This window comes from Zeus faber (genome assembly GCF_960531495.2).
Source record: "Zeus faber genome assembly, chromosome: 11".
Taxonomy (NCBI): Eukaryota; Metazoa; Chordata; class Actinopteri; order Zeiformes; family Zeidae; genus Zeus; species Zeus faber.
Window position 1 is genome coordinate 17,655,351 of NC_137205.1, and position 22,281 is coordinate 17,677,631.

Consider the following 22,281-nt stretch of genomic DNA (forward strand, 5'->3'; position numbering starts at 1 on the left):
ACGCTAATCCGCTTTCGTGTCGACAGTTTAACAGGACCGGCTTCACGTGCATGAAGTTATGTGTGATTCATACCCCCCTCATTGTTTCCCCGGCTCACCTTGTTCGGAGGAGTCGCTCTCGGGCGGGGTGCTCTCGCCCTCCTCTGTCGCGTCGTGGCCCCGGCCGCGGAGCACCCTGGCCCGGGGCGGGGCCAGGCGGGAGGAGGAGCCCTTGCTCAGGGCGGTCGAGCCTCTCTTCTTCCCGGGTCGCGCCGTCCAACCCTCCTGGGGCCCGCTGTCTGCACTCGCTGCTGGGAGAGGTGACACATGTCGCCACATCACGGTTCAAATCTAACCACCACGTGCGAGGCCGGCGGACAAAACGGACGGCCCCTTACCCGTGTCGCTCTGAGCCCCGGACTCTCGCCTGGACTCGGCCTTGGCGCCGCCCGGCCCTCGGTGCCGGTGCTTGGGGTTCGAGCTCGAGGGCGAAACGTCCTTGTCCCTCGGATCGGACCCGGAGCCCGGGAGAGACTTCTTGCTCTGGGCCTTCTGCTTGAGGTGGGCCACGTCGGCGGCCAGCTTGGAGGAGCCGAGCACGCCATAAGGAGCGCCGCTTTTCCTGCAGCCCTGCGCTTTAATCTGCAAGAGAACAGCGAGAGGTGAGCGTGGCGGAGAGAAAGAGAGAAGAGAGAGAGAGAGAGAGAGAGAGAGAGAGAGAGAGAGAGAGAGAGTCGGCGCCGCGACTTCAAGAAGAGGAACGCTTTTGGGTTGCGTCTCGCAAGGAGAAGAAAAAGGTACAGAAGCACAATGAATAAGGTATTATGGGGAGGAGGGGATTTGACTCCAGAGGGGAGCACCTAATTAGGACTAAGTCGGGGACAAAGGCACATATCGAACACAATGCGACAAAGCGCTGCAAGTTTTCTTTCTCGACGCCGAGGACAAAGAGAGCGGGACGGCGGGAGACACTGACCTGCGTGCTGCTCAGTCGCTCAAAGCCGCGATTGGACAGCTTCTTCTTCCTCCTCTGAGCGTCCCCTCCCCCTCCCAGGTCCTCAGGCGACAGGTTGAGCGCCGCCCCGATGCTTCTGCCGGTCAAAACAAGGGGGGAGGCATTCATTAGAGGAGAACGGCGGCATGGAAGAGTGGACGGGCAAGGGGAAGGGGGCGGCGGGGCTAAACAGAGTCGAGTCACCTCTCTGCGGGACGTAATAACTTTCCTTTCTTGTTCCGATGAGCAGAAACCAGAAGGAGAGGACAAAGAGGGCGCCCCGGCGTCCCGGCCGCACGCCAACAAAACCGGGATCTAACGAGGAACCTGGAACTGTTTCGAGGGCGCCGCGGGATTAGAAGCTGCGACGCGTCATCCGGGGAGCAGCGCCAGAGAGCTTTGAGGGACGCGGCCAGATGGATTGAAGGCGTCGCATTTGTATGCGGCCCCATTATTCCCCGTGAATATCGTGGCTCCTCATTCACATTTCCATATCAGCGTGGCGGACTCTTTCCCCTCCGCCGAGCAGCGTCACGGGGCCAGCCGCTCCGAAATGCCCTTGAATCTCTCCCTGGAAGCCCGGCCCAGCCGCTCTCAGACAAAATAATAACTTCCCCTCTGCTTTCCAAGAATCACCCTCGGCCACATCAACAGCAAAAACACCTGAATATGACGTGGAGGTTGGATGCTACGTTCTTGTTCACACACACACAAGCGTACGTGTGTAATGCGGGAAATCAATGTGTGCGTGAGAGAGTAGAAATGGAGGTTGGGTGGTTTCAGGGTGGGGGGGGAGGGGGGTGTCAGGCAGTGGAGCTGTCTGCCCGTTGATGGACAGCAGAGTGATAGAGGCGGCGGCGGAGTGTGAACCGTCCCTCGGAGGCAGATCCCGCCAAAGCCTCGTCCTCCCGCCGCTGACGAACGTGATGTGACGTGAGTCCCGCCGGCCCCCAAGCGCACACTGACTAATTAAACAGAATTGATTAACGGCGTTGGTTGCTGAGCCATAGTCGCCCCCCCGCCCCCCCAAACGCACACACGCACACACACCCAGCTCCCACTTCCCTCGCCGAACAGCGTCACACAGGACCTTGACAGCACACCCACAGGAGCCGCCCCGGCGTTCCGAGAAACAAACAAAGCGAGGGCCACGTGTGAGACAGGTCAGCGTGCAGCTACGGGGGTGCGTACTGTACACGTGTTTTGGAAGATGGAGGCGTGAGCCCTCAGCAATAAAACACGCACGCGCACGCACACGCACACGCACGCACACACACACGCGCGCGCGCCCTTCCCCCGGGCCACGCGAAAAGCAAAAAACAACGCTAGCAAGGTGTGGCTGGAGTGTTTCCCAGCGTCCCACTGTCCTCCATCACAGTCGCGGTGTGAGTGACAGCTACAGTTCAATGCTTTTACATAATCCTGCCGTGAAGCTCTATGGGGTCGATCGGTCCCCAGTATGCCGTCCTCTGTCCCCAGTATGGCGTCCTGTATCCCCAATATGACGTCCTGTGTACCCAGTATGCCGTTCCCCGTCCCCAGTTTGGCATGCTTTGTCCGCAGTGTGGTGACCTGCCCCTCAAGAGGCATCAAATCACTCCGCACCACCAAACACAGAGCTGCACCTGAACCCAAGCATCCAAGGGAAAATACGTGTCCAGACACAGCGCGGATTCGGACACAATTGACCAACACACACACACACACACACACACACACACACACACACACACACACACACACACACACACACACACACACACACACACACACACACACACACACACACACTGGTTTACAAGCATAGTGTGGCCTGTGCCAACCCCCCCCCCTTCCCTCTCCGCTGTAATTCGCTGTAGGGCCCTGCCCCTGCCGCCCTTTAATTCGGGTGTCACTGTCACCCGGCATCAGCGTCCCCCGCTCGGATCAGATCAGCGCCGGCCCCGGGGAGAGGGCAGGGGTGCGCGGGTGGAAGGAGACTGGAGGTGACATCACAGGGGGGCCGCCGGGAGCAGCGTGGAACGCTGCCCAGAAACCACGGGGAGAGGCAAGCCCCAGAGAGAGAGAGAGAGAGAGAGAGAGAGAGAGAGAGAGAGAGAGAGAAAGAGAGAGAGAGAAAGAGAGAGCGAGAGAGAGAGAGAGAGAGAAAGAGAGAGCGAGAGAGAGAGAGAGAGCGAGAGAGAGAGAGAAAGAGAGAGCGAGAGAGAGAGAGAGAGCGAGAGAGAGAGAGAAAGAGAGAGAGAGAGAGAGAGAGAGAGAGAGAGAGCACGGGGGGAAGGGGAGAAAGAAAAGGCAGACAGACAGCAGACATACTGACAGAGACTGGGATAGGTACAGACAGAAATCTATGGAAAGCAGCGATGTGGAAAGAGTGAGACAGGAGGACAGAAGGACAGCGAGCTGAGGTGGAAATACTAAGCCCGTCCAAAGCCTGCTCACACTGATGACAGGACTAATTGAAATATCAGCAAAATGTTGTGGCTAGCTCCTGACAGCACCGCGGAACATTTAGCTGCCGCTTCAGAAAAGCCTTGAGATTAGAGACGGTTGCTACGGTTACTATTGCTACTATTGTTACTATTGTTACTGCTGCTACTATACTGCTACAGTACTATTGTTACTACTACTACAACACTGCTACAATTGTTCTGATTGTTACAACTGCTACTATACTGCTACAGTACTATTGTTACTACTGCTACTACACTGCTACTATTGCTACAATTGCTACTATTGTTACTACTGCTACTATACTGCTACAGTACTATTGTTACTACTGCTACTATCGCTACTATTGTTACTACAGCTAGTAAACGGCTACTTTTGTTACTATTGTTACTAATGCTACTATTCCTACTAGTGTTACTACAGCTAGTATACTCCTACTATTGTTACTATTGTTACTATTGCTACTATTGTTACTACAGCTAGTATACGCCTACTATTGTTACAATTGTTACTAATGCTTCTATTGCTACTATTGTTACTACAGCTGGTATACTGCTACTATTGTTACTATTGTTACTAATGCTACTATTGCTACTATTGTTACTACAGCTAGTATACTGCTATTTCTGTTACTACAGCTAGTATACTGCTACTATTGTTACTATTGTTACGATTGCTACTATTGTTACTAAAGCTAGTATACTGCTACTATTGTTACTATTGTTACTATTGCTACTACAGCTAGTATACTGCTACTATTGTTACTATTGTTACTATTGTTACTATTGTTACTAAAGCTAGTATACTGCTACTATTGTTACTATTGTTACTAATGTGACTATGCTACAATTGTTACTACAGCTGGTATACTGCTACTATTGTTACTATTGTTACTATTGTTACGATTGCTACTATTGTTACTAAAGCTAGTATACTGCTACTATTGTTACTATTGTTACTATTGCTACTACAGCTAGTATACTGCTACTATTGTCACTATTGTTACTATTGTTACTAAAGCTAGTATACTGCTACTATTGTTACTATTGTTACTATTGTTACTAAAGCTAGTATACTGCTACTATTGTTACTATTGTTATTAATGCGACTATGCTACAATTGTTACTACAGCTGGTATACCGCTACTATTGTTACTATTGTTACTAATGCTACTATTGCTACCATTTTTACTACAGCTAGTATACTGCTACAATTGTTACTATTTTTGTCAGTTCATAGCGTAAGGAAAAACAGACTACAAAACGATTTTAGCAAGAAGGCCAAATCGACCCGACGCTTAAGGTAAGTTTCATTTGGAAGAATTTAAATGTACATTTAATACAACACACATAATTAATACTATTATATATTTATAGAACCCAGAATCGCGATTGTGGCACCACCCCTTGCGGCCGCCTGCGCGAGCACCTCCTACATTTTAGTATTTTTAGAGCTTATTGTGCATAATCTCCGGGTGCATTGGCAAGACATTTCACTGCAAATATGTTTGAACGTATGTATATGTACATGACAAATAAACCTCTTGAATTTTGAATCTTGTTAATACTTCTACTGTTGTTATTATTGCTACTATTGCTACTCTGCTAATATTGTTATTATTGCTACTATTGTAACTATTCATACTATTGTTAGTATTGCTACAATTGTTACTATTCGTACTATTGTTACTATTGTTATTATTTCTACTATTGTTACTATTCATACTATTGTTATTATTGCTACAATTGTTACTATTCGTACTATTGTTATTATTGCAACTATTGTCACTATTCATACTATTGTTATTATTTCTACTATTGTTACTATTCATACTATTGTTATTATTGCTACAATTGTTACTATTCATACTACTGTTATAATTTCTACTATTGTTACTATTCATACTATTGTTATTATTTCTACAATTGTTACTATTCATACTATTGTTATTATCTGTACTATTGTTACTATTTATACTATTGTTATTATTGCTACTATTGTTACTATTCATACTATTGTTATTATTGCTACTATTGTTACTATTCATGCTATTGTTATCATTGCTACTATTGTTACTATTGATATACTATTACTCCTCAGGACATAACGGTTGCCCAGTTGCCCCTGCAACCAGATTTGGGTTCATTTCAACCATCTTGTGAGGTCCGGTTGCCCCGTCGTCTACCACTTTCATATGTCCATATGGTAAAGAAATAACGTGATACACCTCTGTATGATGAGAAACCTCACCAAGGAAAATTAGTAAAAAAAAATTGATAATTATATAGGATCATTATCACTCAATTATATAAAGGTTAAAACCCGGCAACCATTTTGTCAGTGTTGGCAACCGACGCTAATGCCTGGTCCCAACTTGGCAACCACTTCACCAAGTTAAGTGTCGCACCCTGTTCATTGTGACATATGGAAGTGGAGCCATGTTTTATTATACAAAGATTGGGGATGGAGATCCAAGTGCACATCTTTCTTTGTGCATTTATTTGGTACGTCTCCCTCTCTTTCTCTTTCTCTCTCTCTCTCTCTCTCTCTCTCACGCACACGCACACACACACACACACACACACACACACACACACACAATGTACGCCGGCCATCAAAGCCCAGAGTGCCAGCGTCGCTCCGCCGCTGCCCGGTCCGTGTGGCCGACCCGCTGCCCCTCTGGACCCCCCGTGACCCCGGGGGGCTGTAATGGCAGCGGCGTGTCACATTCCGGGACAGATTACAGAAGAATTCACAGCGCTCTAATTACAGCCTCCGCCTGTCATCCCACTGCAGCCAGCGAGCTCACACACACACACACACACACACACACACACACACACACACACACACACACACACACACACACACACACACACACACACACACACACACACACACACACACACACACACACACACACACACACATACAAAACTCTGCCACACACAGTAATGCCATTCAGCTCCAGGATCAGCTGGTGGAAACCCTAGGAGACATGCACACCAGCACACTGGAAAACACACACACAGAGGCACACGCACGCACACAGGCACGCACGCACGCACGCACGCACACACACACACACACACACAGTTCCTAAACTGTGCTTAAATACAATAGGAGCCCTGAGTTTATTAGGTTAAGAGCGGGCTTCAAGCCGACTTCCTGTGGCGTTCTCCCACTTCCTGTTTATGCCGATGAGAGAGACGGTCCCCCAACGGGGGGACGGGGGGCAGAGGTGGGGGGGGGGGGGGGTCTTATCGGCCCGCTGGCCCACATCCAGACCTGGGAGATGGGGCGGGGTGGGCGAATGATTACTCACTTGACTTTTCTCTGGCCCTCGGACGAGGACACCGGGCCGGTGGTGAGGGTCGGCTTCCGCTTCCTGGGCCTCCCCGGGCCTCGCCGTGCTGGGCTGCGCGGCGTTTCCTCCTTCCTGCTCGAGCGTGCGCACACACACACACACACACACACACACACACACACACACACACACACACACACACACACAGGTGGAGACATTTTTTAACTACTCTCTAGTGGTTGGAAGAAAAAAAACAGTCACACAGAAGAGATTAGATTATAAAATTTGAAGCTGAATGAAACAAACAAGTTCTCACTCACTGATTATCGTGCTTCCGCTGAAGCTTGGCTAATTCTCTCTGCTTCTCTTTGTAGCGCCGCTGCAGCTCAGCAAGCTTCACACGCATAGCCAGCTCCGGAGCCTCCATTGTGTCCATGCTGCCTTTGGCCGGGCAGACCTGGGGTTCGAGTAGAAACGACAAGGAAACAAGCTTTTAGCCAAGAGCCCGTATCACTCTCTAATTACCCATTTTAATGCAAAAAGCAGGTTCATCAAAAGCAACCGATTTGTAGCTATGTGTCGCTGTTCCTGTCGCGCCCCGTTACCGGTTCGTTGCGTGGCGTCCAGCTGCATTTCCTCCGCAGGTTGAGGGTCCTGCGGGCGGGGCAGGGCCGGCCTGCGCCCGCGTCGCTCCCCACCTGGGAGCTCATTTCCAGGGCGCGGGCCGTTGCCAGGGTGGCGAGGCTCTGCAGGTCGAAGATCAGCAACTCCTCTTCTGTGGAGAAGAAAAGATAAATAAAAAACACTAATAATGACGATGTTCACGTGTGTCTAAGCATCTATATGTGTAAGAAGTGCTATGTATGCAACGTCCAAACGCATTATAGAGAAGGGAAAATGTGTGAATTGTCGGGCTGGGCGATATATATATCGATGTCGATAGCGCGATGTGACACTAGATATCGATATGGGATTTTGGTTCTCGTCATATCACGGCAAAATGTCTTCAAGGCTGTGTTACAGTGAAGTAACGCAATTTTAGGAACTTCATGGACTGTTGTAGATGTTCTCATCAAGGCCTCAGAGCGCTTAATCATAATATCCACATTACAAATGATTGTTTCTTGTGTGTAAATATCCTTACGAAAGCACCAATAGTATATAGAGCTCAACAGTGATCGCCCATTTTTTGAACGGCTCCGTTTTCGGAAGTGAATTCCCCATTCATTCACTGCATTGACGTCTCAAAAAATCCTTCTATAAAGAGTTTTAAGCCTGGAACCAAGCCAACCAACTACCAGATGAATCGTGACCTGTAAAACATTTGATTTCGGAGCAAAAAAAAAAAAAAAGAATGGAAAAAGGGCAAACGTACAGACTGTGAGCATAATTAATTTAAGAGTAAAGCAGCTACTCATCCCATAAACCACTGCACATGACACCTTTCCAACGACTTCCAACCTAACGATAGTTCAGCGCTCTTCTTGAATTTAACCTTTGTCATTATAGTGTTTATATTGTTAATTATAATGTTGTAATCATGGTTGCCCTGTGGTAAATGAAACGTAAATGATCATAGAGTTGTAGTGACATTCCCGGGCGCGGTAAACGTCTCCATGGTAACAGCGAGCTCCACCAATCAGAGAGATCGCTGTTACACTGTAGGATTGCGGGTAGTGTAAAACTAATGGTCACAATAATAAAAACCTGGATTGAGAATATGAACGGGATTTTCCCTTCTCGAAACTCACTGTTGATCTCTACAGTATACTTCTCGAGAGCAACTCCTGCATATGCCAGGGTATTATATTTCAAATGGGAATGAAGGGGAAAAACGTGAGGGAGCAGGGACCTTTGGGAGGTCATGTCGATGTGGACCGAGCAGATGCCGCCGCATAAGTGTCCATCTGGGCCAAAGCGTCTTAACTCCTAACTAACTGGTTTCTACCACACCGAAACCAGAGTCCTGATCTCTGGAGATGGAGCCTCGATCATCGGTCGACTTCGAGAAAACTAGAGCTCCGAGGAGACCAAGGCCTCTCTGTGAATTTCGACAGCGTTTCCAGGCTCGTTTGAGTGCAGGGCGTTGTTGTGTTGTGACGTCCAAAGTGATGCGTGCCACTCCTCGGGGCTGACAACAGTATCACATCACGGAGACAACATCGCTGACTCTGGAATCAGTTGATGATACCCCTTTTTATAGAAGCTCTGTTGGGAGCAGTTAAATGCATTAGGACGCCGTGGAAAACACAAAACATCCTTTCGTGTGCATAAAAAAAAAAACCTCATGGTGCTTTGAAAAACAAGAAAGCTTTTAAAGGCACTTTAAAACAATGGGGTCTAATTAGCCAGGCAATGCTCCAGGGTGCTGAAAACATTGACTGCTTTTGTGATTACACACTAACTTTCAGCAGCACGTTGCGCTCGGGGAGAGGGGAAGCCATTTGCTGTTTTTTTTCAAATGTTTTTATTTTTTTCCATTTGTATGAGTGTGTCCGTGTGTGAGTGTGTGTGTGTGTGTGTGTGTGTGTGTGTGTGTGTGTGTGTGTGTGTGTGTGTGTTGACATGTGTGCTTCTGAGCACGCATGTTGATCAAACCGCGGGATGATAGAGACGGAGAGATGGCTCCCTGTGGAAACGTGGGGGAAGGGGGAGCTAAAGGGGACCAGGGAGAACGGGAGGAAGGTGTACAGGCCTCACCAGTAGTTTAACCCTGTTTTTTACCCTCTCCCGAGGCCTCCGATCGGTAGAGCAGCCTTTTAGGAAGCAAAGATGCCTTTAACACACCAAAAAAAAATGAGATGGGGGGGAGGGTAGGGTGTATTGAGGCGGGCGGCTCCTCTGGGGAGGTGTTCCATCTCAGGCTCAGGAGAGCAACGGGGAGACAGGGGGGTATTGGAGAGAGAGAGAGAGAGAGAATACTGAGTGACGGAGGCTGGGCCTGAGGGTGGAGTGGAATTCGGTCTCAGCGGACAAGGAGAAACAAGGGAGGGGGGGGGGGCGTGAGTTACAGTAAGGAGACACAAAAGAGTGTCGCCGATGCTGATGTGTGGGTTAATGTGTGATGTGAGTGCGGAGACGTCCCCCCGGCTCGGACCGCTCACCCCGGCTTTCCCCGCTGGTGTGCCTGTGCTGCTGGAGCTCCAGGTCGGCCAGCTCGCTGAGCAGGGCCATGCCGTGGTGGGGGCCGGGCGGCGTGCCTCCGGCAGACGGGGCGCTGTAAGGCAAGAGGGGGAACGGCGGTACGTCGGTGCAGAAGGCGGCGGCGATCAGCAGCTCCAGGCTCCAGTAGCATGGGGCGGCGGTCTTCTGAGCGGCGGGGATCTGGGTGATCTGGGCGAGGCCGGGGCCGGGTGAGGCGGCCGAGGCCGGGTAAAGATACGCGGATTTCACAGAGCCTTTATCCGGGGTTTTGTCCTCCCAGTGATCCCCGGCCTTGGTTTCCTCCACGACCGGGGGCTTGGGGGAAGGGGCCGCGGGGGAAGGGGGGTCGAGCTCGATGACGGCCGCAAACTCTGGCTCCCGCCTTTCTGCGACCTCCGCCTCCTGGACGCGCTCCACCCGGCTCTCTTCAGCCTCGGCCTCCTCCTCCCCCTCTTCCAGGGTGATGACAGCCTCCGACCTTACGGCCTCCCCCGTGGAGAGGGGGAGCGGACAGGACGTGAGCTCATACACCGGGCTTACATCTGCGGTGCAAGCCAGCACCTCCCCTCCCCCTCCACCGGAGGCATCATCCTCCACATCCTTCTCCACCGGCATGAAGCTGGTCGCTGACAGGGTCGCTACCTTCGCCTCCCCTCTTTGTTCGAGCAACCCCTCCACCGCGCTTTCCACCGCTTCCTGCACCACTTCCTGTTGTGGGAGGGGCTCTGGGAGGGGCCTAACCACAGCTTGACAGTCAAGCCCCTCCCCCAAGCTCGACTGGGGATCCGGCTCCACCTGAACTGCCTCCAGATCAGTGGGTTGAGGCAACTGAACTTCCTGAGGCGAGGGGCCGCTCTGGTAACCAATAGCCATAGCAGGGTAGGTGTATCCAGGGGGCAGGTCTATGGGATAACAGAGAATACATACATTTTTGTTTTGATAGTTGACAGAAGAACAGAAATGAAGGAGCAATGAGTATTCTGTCTATGATCCTCTTACTCGGGCTAATTCACAAGACACACTCTTAACTTTTCTCCCTGTTGTTGTCTGAGGTCGTGAAAATAGGAAAAAGGAAATTAATTGGCACTCTTTCTGGCAACATCAGGAAGTGTACGGGACCCCATGCAAGTATGTGTGAGTATGTATTTGAAGCAGGCCAAGCCCTTTGGTTTATCGGAGTGCTTTGATACTATTCCTCTGGTGTGCAGGGGCTATTAGCCAGACATTAATGATGATGAAGAGAGTGTAGGGCCTGTGGGGTGGGAGGAGAGGCGGGGGCCGGGAGCGAGATGTTTCTCTGTTATTACCAAGGTGACAGCGCGAGAAAGCCCCAGCTCAGCTGGCGGCCATTTTCTACAGCTTGGTGCTGTTCAATGGGGCTTTCCAGCAGAGAAACCCACACACATTACTGAAATCCCAGTAGAAAAAATAGCGACACTAACAACAATGCCTCCTACAATTACCAGGGTTTACAGGCTGCTGCAACGTTCTAATTTACACTGTCCATTCTGTGTTGCTCATCAGTCTGGTGCGGCATCTAAGCGGCAAAGCTTAAATTGTAAAACTAATAAATGATAGCAGAAAATGCTTTGAATGATTGTAGACAATCAGGCTAGGCTTTTTTCCGAACTTCCAAATTCTAAAGTGCATGATCGCATTTGATGTTGTGTTTTTGTATTTGCAATGATTGGATTTTTGACTCGTGTCGTCCTGATGTCCAGACTCTTACCGGGCTCCAGAGACTCGGGGTAATCCTGCTGTCCTTCCCTTCTTTTGTCCTGGGGGTCCACCACTTTGGGGATCTGAGGAGCGGGGCTGATGGCCGGAGAGTGCGGAGCCACGGCCGCCGGGCTGGGGGCGGGGCACGGGGTGGAGGGCGTGCTTTTGGGATGCGGCCGAAGCGATGGGGATCGGCAACAGGGCGACAGGTGGGCGGCGCAGGCCCCGGCGGGGGAGGCAGTTCTGGCCGGGGGATTGTAAGAGTAGGGCTTGGCGGGTTTGGATGTCCTGGGTTCAGAGAGAAGCTCCTCCAGCTCGATTGATGGCTCATCCGGCCTCCTCTGCAACTGTGGGAAGAGTGGGATCACATTGCAAAACTAAGTATTCACAGTTCAAAAGTCATTGTTCACAGCGGGGCACATGATCTGGCATCCACGGTCAGCTGCGTGGAGGGACTGAGCTTTCCTTTTCGACGCTCAGTACTGATTGTGCTGTTTGCAGCAGCAAAACCAGGCCATTTGCCCCACAGCCTAATATCGAGCCCACTCCTGCCCCAAGGGAGGATCAGCAGATCCCAGAATAACGTTTGGCATGATAAGAATAGGTCCACGCTGTGATTAAACGGTTGTGTGACAATTTAAGCAGACTCATGACTAATTCACTTTGCGAGAGACCTACTCTCAAGTGCAGTGTTTTTTTTCCCCCCATTCTATTTCTATGCATCTATGTGAACCGGGCTGTTTTTTTTTTCGAGGGTTACATCATCCGTTGTTCTCCCCAAACGGATACTGTAGATCACCTGGACGTTATGTGCGGGTCGATGCTGGACTTCCATGCTGTGAGCCGCTCTGTGCTGCTGCTGCTGCTGCTGGGGCTGGGGATGGGGCTGTGGATGTGGATGGGGCTGAGGATGGGGCTGCGGCGGCTGCTGAGACTGGTGGCTCTGGTGCTGATGCTGGAGCTGCTGATGCTGCTGGAGAGCGTACAGCTCCTGTTGCCGTAGAAACTGGGAGCGGGAATACACAGCAGGATGCTGCATGTGGGAGGGCGGGCCCCGGGCGCTGTACACAGGGGGCCACAGCCCTGGCTGCTCCATCACGTCTAATGGGAGATAGGGGAGGGGGATGATCAATGATTTTTTTTTCTTACCTTAAAGCAAAACGGCCTACTGTATACTGTAAACACACACACACACACACACACACACACACACACACACACACACACACACACACAGGCACCCGACTGATTTGGAATACAAGGCTATAAATTATGCATATCTTACACCATCTACCTCCCACACACACACATAGATACACACTCCGAAAAAATGAAGCAAGAACAGAGTACAGAGTAATTGTATAATGCATTTTGTGTGTTAGTAGATACTGACACGTTTTATTACAATAGCTATTTTTGAATTTAAAGAACATGTCTCCCTCGGCAGCAGCAATCCCACGCTCCACCCTGCTCCGAACAAAATCCAGTTTCATAAGAATTGCCCTGAGAGTTCACTGGAATGCTGAAGAAAGAGGGTCCGGTTATACGATACAATGTGACAAGATGATGATGACGATGATGATGATGATGATGATGATGATGACGATGATGATGATGATGATGATGATGATGATGATGATGATGATGATGATGATGATGACCAACTGGTTGACTCGTGGTCAGAATCTGGACAGGAAGAGCTTTATCTGTCCCACCGGTGGGATAGTGATGGCTTTTATCCCTATAAATTGACAATTTCCCCCCAGAAAAAATGGCAGGACGAGAGGGTCTAAACGTGGGGTGTCCGAAGGGGTTCCCACAAACGTGGGAACCAGGATCTTCCCGATGTGGCTTCATGGACCGACGGAACGCGCTGCGGGTGAGACGCAGCTGAAAACATTTGGCGATGACACAGGTCAACAAACAAACACATTGCCTGTCTCACATTAACGCATCGTGTCCAGCCCGACCCCCCACTCCTCCGTCCCCTCGCTCCAAAGACGCTTTTTTTTACACAATAACTCAGCTTAATGGTTCCCACAGGAAGGGTCTTGGGGATGTACTTCCTATCTCGGCTGGAACTCCTGTGGGGTGGAGGAGGAAACATCCCGGCTAGGATGGAGAGATAATTCATTTTCACAGCCCGCACACTGAAATTAGGGACTGCAATCAGTGCCGATAAGTAAACGCTGCTTCGCCATTTAGAACTTCCTCTCCTCCCTCATTTTGGCATATTGGCGGAGTCAACGGTGTGTATGTGTGTGTACGTGGTTATGAGTATGTGTGCGTACACATATGGTGTCGGATAAGCACCCTGACCCATCAAGAGGCCCATCCATGCGGGGGTGGAGCAGGTGGTGGGCAGGAAATATCTGAAATTGTGAGTGTCCATGTGTGCGAAACATGCATAGTTGTGTGTGTGTGTGTGTGTGTGTGTGTGTGTGTGTGTGTGTGTGTGTGTGTGTGTGTGTGTGTGTGTGTGTGTGTGTGCGCGCGCGCGCGCGCAGGCATGCGGGTGTGTTTGGAAGAAATGAGAAAGAAATGCTAAGCCACCTTTGGGAAACCACTGTGGCCTTAAACTTGAAATTGTATTCTTCAGAAGTATAAAAACTATGCAGTTAAATGAGAAATAATTGTGTTAATTGTCAATGGGAGTGGAATGGCATTTAGTAAACATCCTAGGAATCTTAACAAGCACATAAGTGATTTGCACAGAAATCCAAAACATATTTTGTTTTGTTGTATTAAAACAAGTGTACGGAGTTGCTGTTGAACCATATTTCAATTTGATGTATTCCTCCGTGTGTGACATTACAGACTTTAACCTCATATTCATTATGTTTATTATAGTAGTGCAAAAGGCAAAAAGGCCAGACCAAATAGTGGTGCTACCAGCTGTATATAACGGCCATCCAAACGCATATTTGTGTGATTTTTATTCTACCCCCATCGCAATTATGTGAGAGTGTGTTATCACTGAAACAAGAGACGGCCATTGATTTATGGTTATTGATTCACAGTGTAGAATATGGCTGCGTATTGCACCCAGCACTTTACAACGTCTCACACATCCTCCCATAAAATCAGCATTAAGAGCTGGGCGGATGCAGCTTACCTAGGTGATGGGTGGCGGGGTGGGCGGGGGGGTCCGTCGGCAGGACCACCAGCTGGGCCGAGGGGTCCTGGGGCAGGGGCAGGACGGGCTGCAAGGGGCTCGGCATGGCCGCCGAAAACCCCGGCGGCAGGTTTTGGTGCAGGGCGGTGTGGCCGATCCCTGCAGTGCAGAGGGTTTTTTAAGATCACCTTTCATCACATGAGGTCATTGAGCCAAGATAAGCACGGACTACAAAATACTTGAATATATGGAGAAAGATAGAACAGGCAGAATGATGATCTGACTCTATGGACTCCAGAGACAACCCCCCCCTCTCACCATAGGAGTGCCCGGTCATCCACAGAGACGGGCTTCCCGTCCTCGGCATCCAGTGATGGTGGGCAGAGTGTGCGTGTGCCGCAGGGTCTCCCAGCTGACCAGACTGAATAGACGTCCCACTGGGGACCATGAGATGAGAGGCAAGGTCACCGTGGCAACTGTTAGAGGGGTGGATTCTTGCAAACTCCACTCTCTCCTTGTTGTCCCTGGAGGAGGAAGAAGAATAACACAAGAATGTAAACATTGCAATGGCAATCAGTATGGCACCATTATGAAATTCTGATAAATAATTGCAATGAATTAGGCCACTACGATTCTATAAGCAGTAGTTTAATAATAGACATCGACCTCATCAAGAAAACCCATAAATAAACAGGGTAAACAGTTAATTTGCCCTCACCCAACAGACGAGAACTCCCCTAATTCACATTGTAATTGTTGCAAAATCTCCCATGAACGTCGGATGGAAACGTGTTTGCACAATCCGACTATTTTACAAAATGACTGCGATCGGGTGATGATGTAATATCATTATATCCGACAGCTCTAACTCAGACGGATGACAGCGTTGAGCGGAGTATGAAGCCGCGTGACGTCACCACTGACCTGATGTAGGCCTCTCTGTCTCTATCCAGGCAAGTGAGACCCATCTGCTCTCCGCTCATCCTCTTCCTCTCCTCCTCCGTGCCGCTATCTGAGGAATATATGGAGCGGTGTGGTCCTGAGAGACAAACATTAGCTTAACCATTAGCTCTCCCGTCTCTGGTCCCAGTGAGCCCTTATTCCCCAGGTTCTCTCAATGTGCTGCCTCAGCACAGTCCCACCCCCACACACACACACACACACACACACACACACACACACACACACACACACACACACACACACACACACACAGTCTCCTTTGAGTCCTTGTACTAATTTCATTTCATTCCTCCATAAGACTTAGTTGTTTTTTTTTCGTTGTACTTGCTTCCTTTCTCCTGAATCCCACCATAACCCTTCCCGCCACAACAGCTGCACTAAACAAAATATGAACAGTTGAACGGTATATATTTGCGATAGCAATATGTACAGATCGTGAGTCATTCTATATCCGGAATAATTTACTTCCTCCGTTGGTTTGGGGTGTGCTCAAAAAAAACAACAACATAGTTAGTTATGAAGTACAAAATACAGGCCATGAGTCCTAGCTAGACGCATTGAAAAACAGTTCTGCGCAAAGATACCCAGCCAACGGGGAACCAATGGAACCCATTAAAACCAAGCTATGTCATTTTCTGGTTGTCGGTAGTCTATTCCAGAAAATTACAGTGGCTTTGATAAATGAAAATGTGGGTGAATATTAGTTCACTGCAATACATTTTGTGACTGAAAACAGGATTACAAGGGAATGATTTAATGTACATTGGGGAACAATGATCTCTGTGTCTCATAAAACAGAGAAGTTAGACATCTTATAAAAATGACGATAGTATTCAAATTGAACGGTTTAGCCCAAGTTTAGTTCAAAGTTTAAAAAGTTTAATGTAACCAAGTGTGTGGTTTTATGGTTGAGTCCTCATAGCTTCCACTGTGCTCCAATTAGTCCAGACGGCGGTGCAGAAAGCTTACCTTTCACAGAGGGGTGCACCCTGCCCTGTCGGCTGGTGGCTTGACTATCTGCGGGCCGACACGGAGGCTCCCGTTGTCTGGCAACTGCCACTGCGATTCCCACTGGAGGCTGTCGCACCTCGCCCTCCCCGTGGCCTGCTTCGCCCATCTCCCGGCTCCGCCCGCCGTAATCAGAGCGCTCACTGTCGTTGGCCGGGCCCTTCCTTGTAGGAAGAGCCGGTTTGCTACTCTGCAGAGCACAGCTGCCACCGGCGGGGCCTGACTTGAGGCTGCCGAGACCCCCAAACGGGCTCTTCTGGGAGAGAAGCAGGGGCTGCTGCTGGTTGCTGTACTTCAGGAGACCCTTCATGGCACTGTTCTCGCCCTGTGCTGAGCCCTGGGGCTCCGGCTGCTGCTGCTGGCTAAGTGGAGGTGCTGGCGGAGGCTGGGGAGGAGGCGCGGCCAATCCTGGCTGCTGTTGCTGTTGTTGGGGGTGTTGTCGACTCGTGTTTCCTAACTCCATGTAGGATTTTCTCGGATCATCCTCAGGCTGTGGCATGTGGTGGGGGGCTCTCATGGCCCAGGGTGGCACAGGGGGTTGTTGGGGGTGGTGCTGCCCGCTGTTGCTGCTGTAACCATAAGGAGACATGTCCATCTTCCTCTTCAGCTCCTGTCCTGTCCCCTGGTTCATCTCAACTGGAGAAGGGGCATCTGGGCCAGGACGGCCATGCTGCTGATGGCGGATCCTGGCTACTTTTTGGCCATCTCTCTGTAAAGAACAGCTACCTGAAGCTCCACCCCCTGCACCTCCGTGCTGGCCCATGCCTTTGGCCCCAAGGGGTGAGGAGTTAGGAGGGGGACCTGGATGTGAACAATCTCTATAGGGGGAAGTATTGACAGGGTGGGGGACGGAGTGTGCAGCTTTTTGGCCCTGGGACAAAGAGGCCCTGAACACATCAGAGTCTACACCGTTGTTGATGCACTCGACACTACGGGAGCGGACTACCTGGTGCTGCTGTTGGGAGAGTGAGGGCTGTTGTTGTTGGGGAGGCAGGGGAAGCTGCAAGGGCTGAGGCTGGATGTGGTTATGGTGGGGCTGCATCCAGTCTGGAGCTTTTTCTGCCTTTCTGTATGGGTGCTGCTGCTGCTGCTGTTGCTGCTGCTGCTGCTGCTGCTGCTGCTGCTGCTGCTGTTGCTGCTGCTGCTGCTGCTGCTGCTGCTGCTGCTGCTGCTGCTGCTGTTGTTGCTGCTGTTGTTGTTGCTGTTGTTTTCTGTGCCAATTATTAGGGTGTCCACCACCACCATTCTTTTCCATGACTTTGTCTTTTGAGGTGCCCCCTCCCCCACCGACCCCAACCCCCTGGCAGTCAGGGATGCCAAGTTGGAAGGGCCCGCTGGATTTGTCCACTAGGTGTCCAACAGATGGCACAAATGTGGATCCAGTGACTTTAGGTTCTCGCCCGGCGCTGGCTGGCCCCCTTTCGTGTGATGAGGGGTTGGCAAGAGGGGTAGGAGGGGGTGGGCAAAAGAAGTCTGGGTGATGATGTGTGTGATGGGAGTGGTGAGGGTGATGTGGGTGGCTGGGATGGAGCTGTAGGCAGTGGAAGCCCCCTGGGTGAGGGTGGGTGTGTGGATGAGCATGAGGATGGGGGTGGGGGTGAGCCCCTCCAGCAGCAGAGCCCATATGTAGGGGTGGAGGTACTGAGTAGGTCAGGGAATGGTGTAGTGGAGCCTGACCCCTTTCCAGACAGTCTGATGGCTGTTCACTGATCCTCATCTCACCACTCACCCCCTCTTTGGTGCAGCGACTGCTGCCACTGGACCCCATGTGTCTGGCCTGGCTGCTCCCACCACTGCCTATTGCCCCTCGGGCTGTACCCTCTCCTCCACAGCTGGGCATGGAGGCCTTAGCGCCTGATCCAGCTCCTGCATCTCCATTCTGCATTTTGCCGTTGAGCAGGCAGGCACTGAGGGGCTTGCCCATGGTCTGTGGTTGATCCTTGCTGTACTCCATGGTGAGGGATGCCTTGTGCCTCTCCAGGGCCCTGCTGTTCACCTCTTCTAGGGGCAGTGGGTGCTGTGGGTAATGGGGATGCTGCTGATGGGGGTGTGGATGGTGGTGGTGGGTTGGCTGGGGTGGATGGTTGCTGTGGTGCTGTTGCTGCTGCTGCTGCTGCTGCTGCTGTCTTTCCTTTGCCTCCTGTTTGCTGCCAGACCTCTCCTTATCCTTGGTGGGCACCACCCCCCTCTCCACAGACCCCTCCTTCAGCCCCTTGTGTAGACCTGCTCCCCCTCCTGGGTCTCTATCTCTACTACAGGAACCCTGATTATGTGCTTGACCCACCCTGGACATGGGTGGCAGGCTGTGATTGGCTGATATGAGGGGAGGCTGGGTCGGGAGGCTTCGGAGATAGAAGTTCTCTGTGAGAAAAAGGAAGACAGACCAATACAATCGCATTAGTCAAAAAAGAAAAAGGCAATGAAAGTATAAAATGAATTAGACTAGCCCGTCTTATCACAGTATGCCTTAAGGCATCCTTATATCAATATCTAAAAATCAAATTACTTCATACTTGGTTGTCTAAATTGGATTTAACTGTCTTATTCCTGTCTGATTACATTTTAATCATGTTGTGCCTCACCTTTTTGGGTGTCATAGAAACGGTGCTGTCCATAGAGAACACCACTGTTGGCATGGTGATCCAAGTGGCTCATGGGAAGGAAGGTGTGGGCCAGGCTTCCTGAGAATCGTGGATATCCTGGCGCTGCTGCGATGGATACGTGGACAGAACAGAGAGAAAGAACCAGAGATAAAGATTATATAAATATAATTGATAAGAAAAGACAGCTAACTCCGGGCGAACCCCGGAAACCGATATGATCCTTCAGGTCCAATGCAGCTTGTTGGTGTTCATACGTAAATAACTGGCTCCGCTTGTCATGTTTGCCGTTTCTGCTCGGGTTTAGATCGCAAACAGTAGGAGACATCCTCAGTCTCGGGGATTGCCGCGCTGTTCGAAATTCACCCCCCGAACATATGGTGTATTCTTCATCTCTCTGTTTCTCCCACTTTCTCTTGTAGCGGTCTATAGCGCCTCTCTATGTGAGTGCAGTCGTAGCCCGTGACTGCAAAGTGAAGCCGTCACCCTTCCCTGACCCACTCCAAGGGTCAGAGGTCAAATGTGCGCATGCGGGGCGTGCTTGGCGGTGCACCTGGCCCTATTACGGCGAGCCAGCATCTGGAGGGCATTCGCGCTGCAGCCACTCCGCTCACTACGCATTGCGACTTTTTCACAAACACAAAGGACTTTGAAGGTTGAGTATTTGGACAACACAGAAATATGAAAGAGCCCCACATCATTCAGGGGGAGGGAACAAAAAAAGAAAATGACGTCCCATTTCAATCTTCACATCAACTGGGTAACTTTTCAAATCGAAATAAAGCATTGAGAGTTGAATGTCAAAGCAATTTTCATTGCGATCTCAGAAAAAGAAAGAAATAAAGAAAGAAAGAAATAAAGAAAGTGATTTATTCAGCTAAATGAAATTCCCCTCAATTCAAGAAAACATGAAATGCCAGTGTATTTATTATTTAATGCGGTCAAATGAATTGAACTGAATAACACACTGGTACAGTATTTCATGTTTCCCCTCATTTCTTTGGAGGCCTTGGAGTTTGGAAGTTAAACTCACCGTGAACATTGGACGTATAAGGCCGTTCTATGGCAAAGTAAGCTACACTGAGGCTTTCACACCGTACCACGTTCAAACATCACATTCTGGTTACACTTCGCATGACCCCATCCCCTCCTGACTCACGTTGCAGAAATGAAAACGGCCTGACACCCTATCATCATCTTTACCCTCAGCACATCTGCCAACCTTGGGAAAATATTTTGAGTACCACAACAGTGTTACAGGGAGACTCCGTGGCGTTTGAGTTACTGCAGCTAAATGACTCTTTCAGCTATTCACACTGTAGCCGTAGCAAATCGCATCGTATGCGAGATACTACGGTTAAATATATACAGTATACACACTCATCTCATTAGGATACACCGCTTGAAATGCATCATCTGGTAAAGTTACCGAACATGTTTACCAGCTGGAGATTGCAATTTTCTTGGCCGATTCTGCCGGTTCCGCTTTTGGGCCGATTCCGATTTTCGTTCAATTGTATGTTCATAATAAAACATTGACGATTAGATATCTTTTACATTGTCGTGCGATCATTTTGAGTTTATATCCGTGATCGGAGAAATCACTTTTTTCTCATCATTAGGTCTCATTGGGGTATATCTGTTGTACGTTGAGGACGAATACATGGTGTGATCTGATCACGCTCACGTGAAAGGACAGCTGCTGACTACCGCTGCAATTTTCAGTTACCATGATAGTGAGTTTGCTGATTTCACACTGTGTGTTAATTATTTTTCATTATTCACATTGGAACAATAATAGAACATGGAACGGTCACTGAGTTCCATAAAAATAAAATCCAATATGGAACGGTCACTGAGTTCCATTAAAATTGAATATGGGACTGTCACCAAGTTTCAGTATAATTCAACCCGTGACTCCCACTGAGTTTTAGTAGGACACAACATATAACTCACATAAAATGTCCAGTTCAAACTTCAAATGAAAGTCTCTTTCACTTTTAAGTGCAAATATGCTTTTTAATTATATTTATATGGTCCTCGCCATTCCAAAAATAAATTGCAATCATCGCAAAGATCGCAAAGATTCTTCACCTGCTTTCGGCTGCTCCCGTTAGGGGTCGCCACAGCGGATCAAAGATGATTAATAATAATAAATGGCCGTTCACTCGAGGTCCTCCTTCCCTCACCGTGCGCTAAACCAACTCAATCAAATCGAATGACTCGTTTTACTGAGTGACTCGTCAAGAACCGAGTCTCCAAAAATAATCCAACCTTTCCTCACAAATGGAGCTTGTGCACGAGGAACAACCAGAGCAGATGCACCGCTGTAGTGACAGCGATAGTCTGCCCAAATTTGGAATATTGTCAGGCGACGGATAAATAATTGATCTGATCTTCTTCATTTACCTTGAACAACCTCCAAACAGCCAAAATTTTCTTTCTTTGGCTCTCTTTTTTGAGCTTCAACTACGCAACTACGTTATGTTAGGTCGATATCGGCTTTGAGTGTCGGAGAATTTCTATGAGTACGGGTAACATGAGCACTGAATTGGGCGTGTAAATTTGACCGGCACATCGGACGCGTCTGACACTGATCGACCGGTCACCGGTCACGGCCGATCAATCAGCGCATCTCACGTTTTATGTGTGAACATTACGTCCGAATTTTGTGCTTTTTGTACATTAATTACTCCCCCACTTCTTCCTGTTTTACGTCAGCAATGCAGTGTTACCCCTCAGTGGATAATAAAGAATTGCTGCATATCAGTGGATGTTGAGTGAGTGAGAGGAGAGGGTGGGGAGGCGTTACAGAACTATATATATATATATATATATATATATATATATATATACACACACACACACACACACACACACATATTATATATATATATATATATATATATATATATACTTTTTTTTTGTGCAGTTTCAGCTGGCATTTTGTACTTGTGTATTTTGATCGATTTGCGTGGTTGGTACACAAAATGCGTGCAGGTTT

General features: G+C 49.4%; 1 protein-coding gene across 1 annotated transcript in view; it reads right to left on the reverse strand.

The window, feature by feature from the left end:
* The window catches only part of bahcc1a (BAH domain and coiled-coil containing 1a), a gene marked incomplete at its 5' end in the record, with an annotated part of 75,148 nt that overhangs the window by 9,073 nt on the left and 43,794 nt on the right, over nucleotides 1-22,281 (reverse strand). The window contains 14 exons of the mRNA XM_080010023.1: nucleotides 99-290; nucleotides 378-621; nucleotides 956-1,070; nucleotides 6,747-6,860; nucleotides 7,049-7,185; nucleotides 7,334-7,503; nucleotides 9,833-10,774; nucleotides 11,602-11,938; nucleotides 12,391-12,692; nucleotides 14,707-14,865; nucleotides 15,025-15,230; nucleotides 15,631-15,745; nucleotides 16,639-19,038; nucleotides 19,260-19,385. Of these exons, the coding sequence (XP_079866149.1) occupies nucleotides 99-290; nucleotides 378-621; nucleotides 956-1,070; nucleotides 6,747-6,860; nucleotides 7,049-7,185; nucleotides 7,334-7,503; nucleotides 9,833-10,774; nucleotides 11,602-11,938; nucleotides 12,391-12,692; nucleotides 14,707-14,865; nucleotides 15,025-15,230; nucleotides 15,631-15,745; nucleotides 16,639-19,038; nucleotides 19,260-19,385 (5,559 nt within the window). The remainder of the gene's footprint in view (nucleotides 1-98; nucleotides 291-377; nucleotides 622-955; nucleotides 1,071-6,746; nucleotides 6,861-7,048; nucleotides 7,186-7,333; nucleotides 7,504-9,832; nucleotides 10,775-11,601; nucleotides 11,939-12,390; nucleotides 12,693-14,706; nucleotides 14,866-15,024; nucleotides 15,231-15,630; nucleotides 15,746-16,638; nucleotides 19,039-19,259; nucleotides 19,386-22,281) is intronic.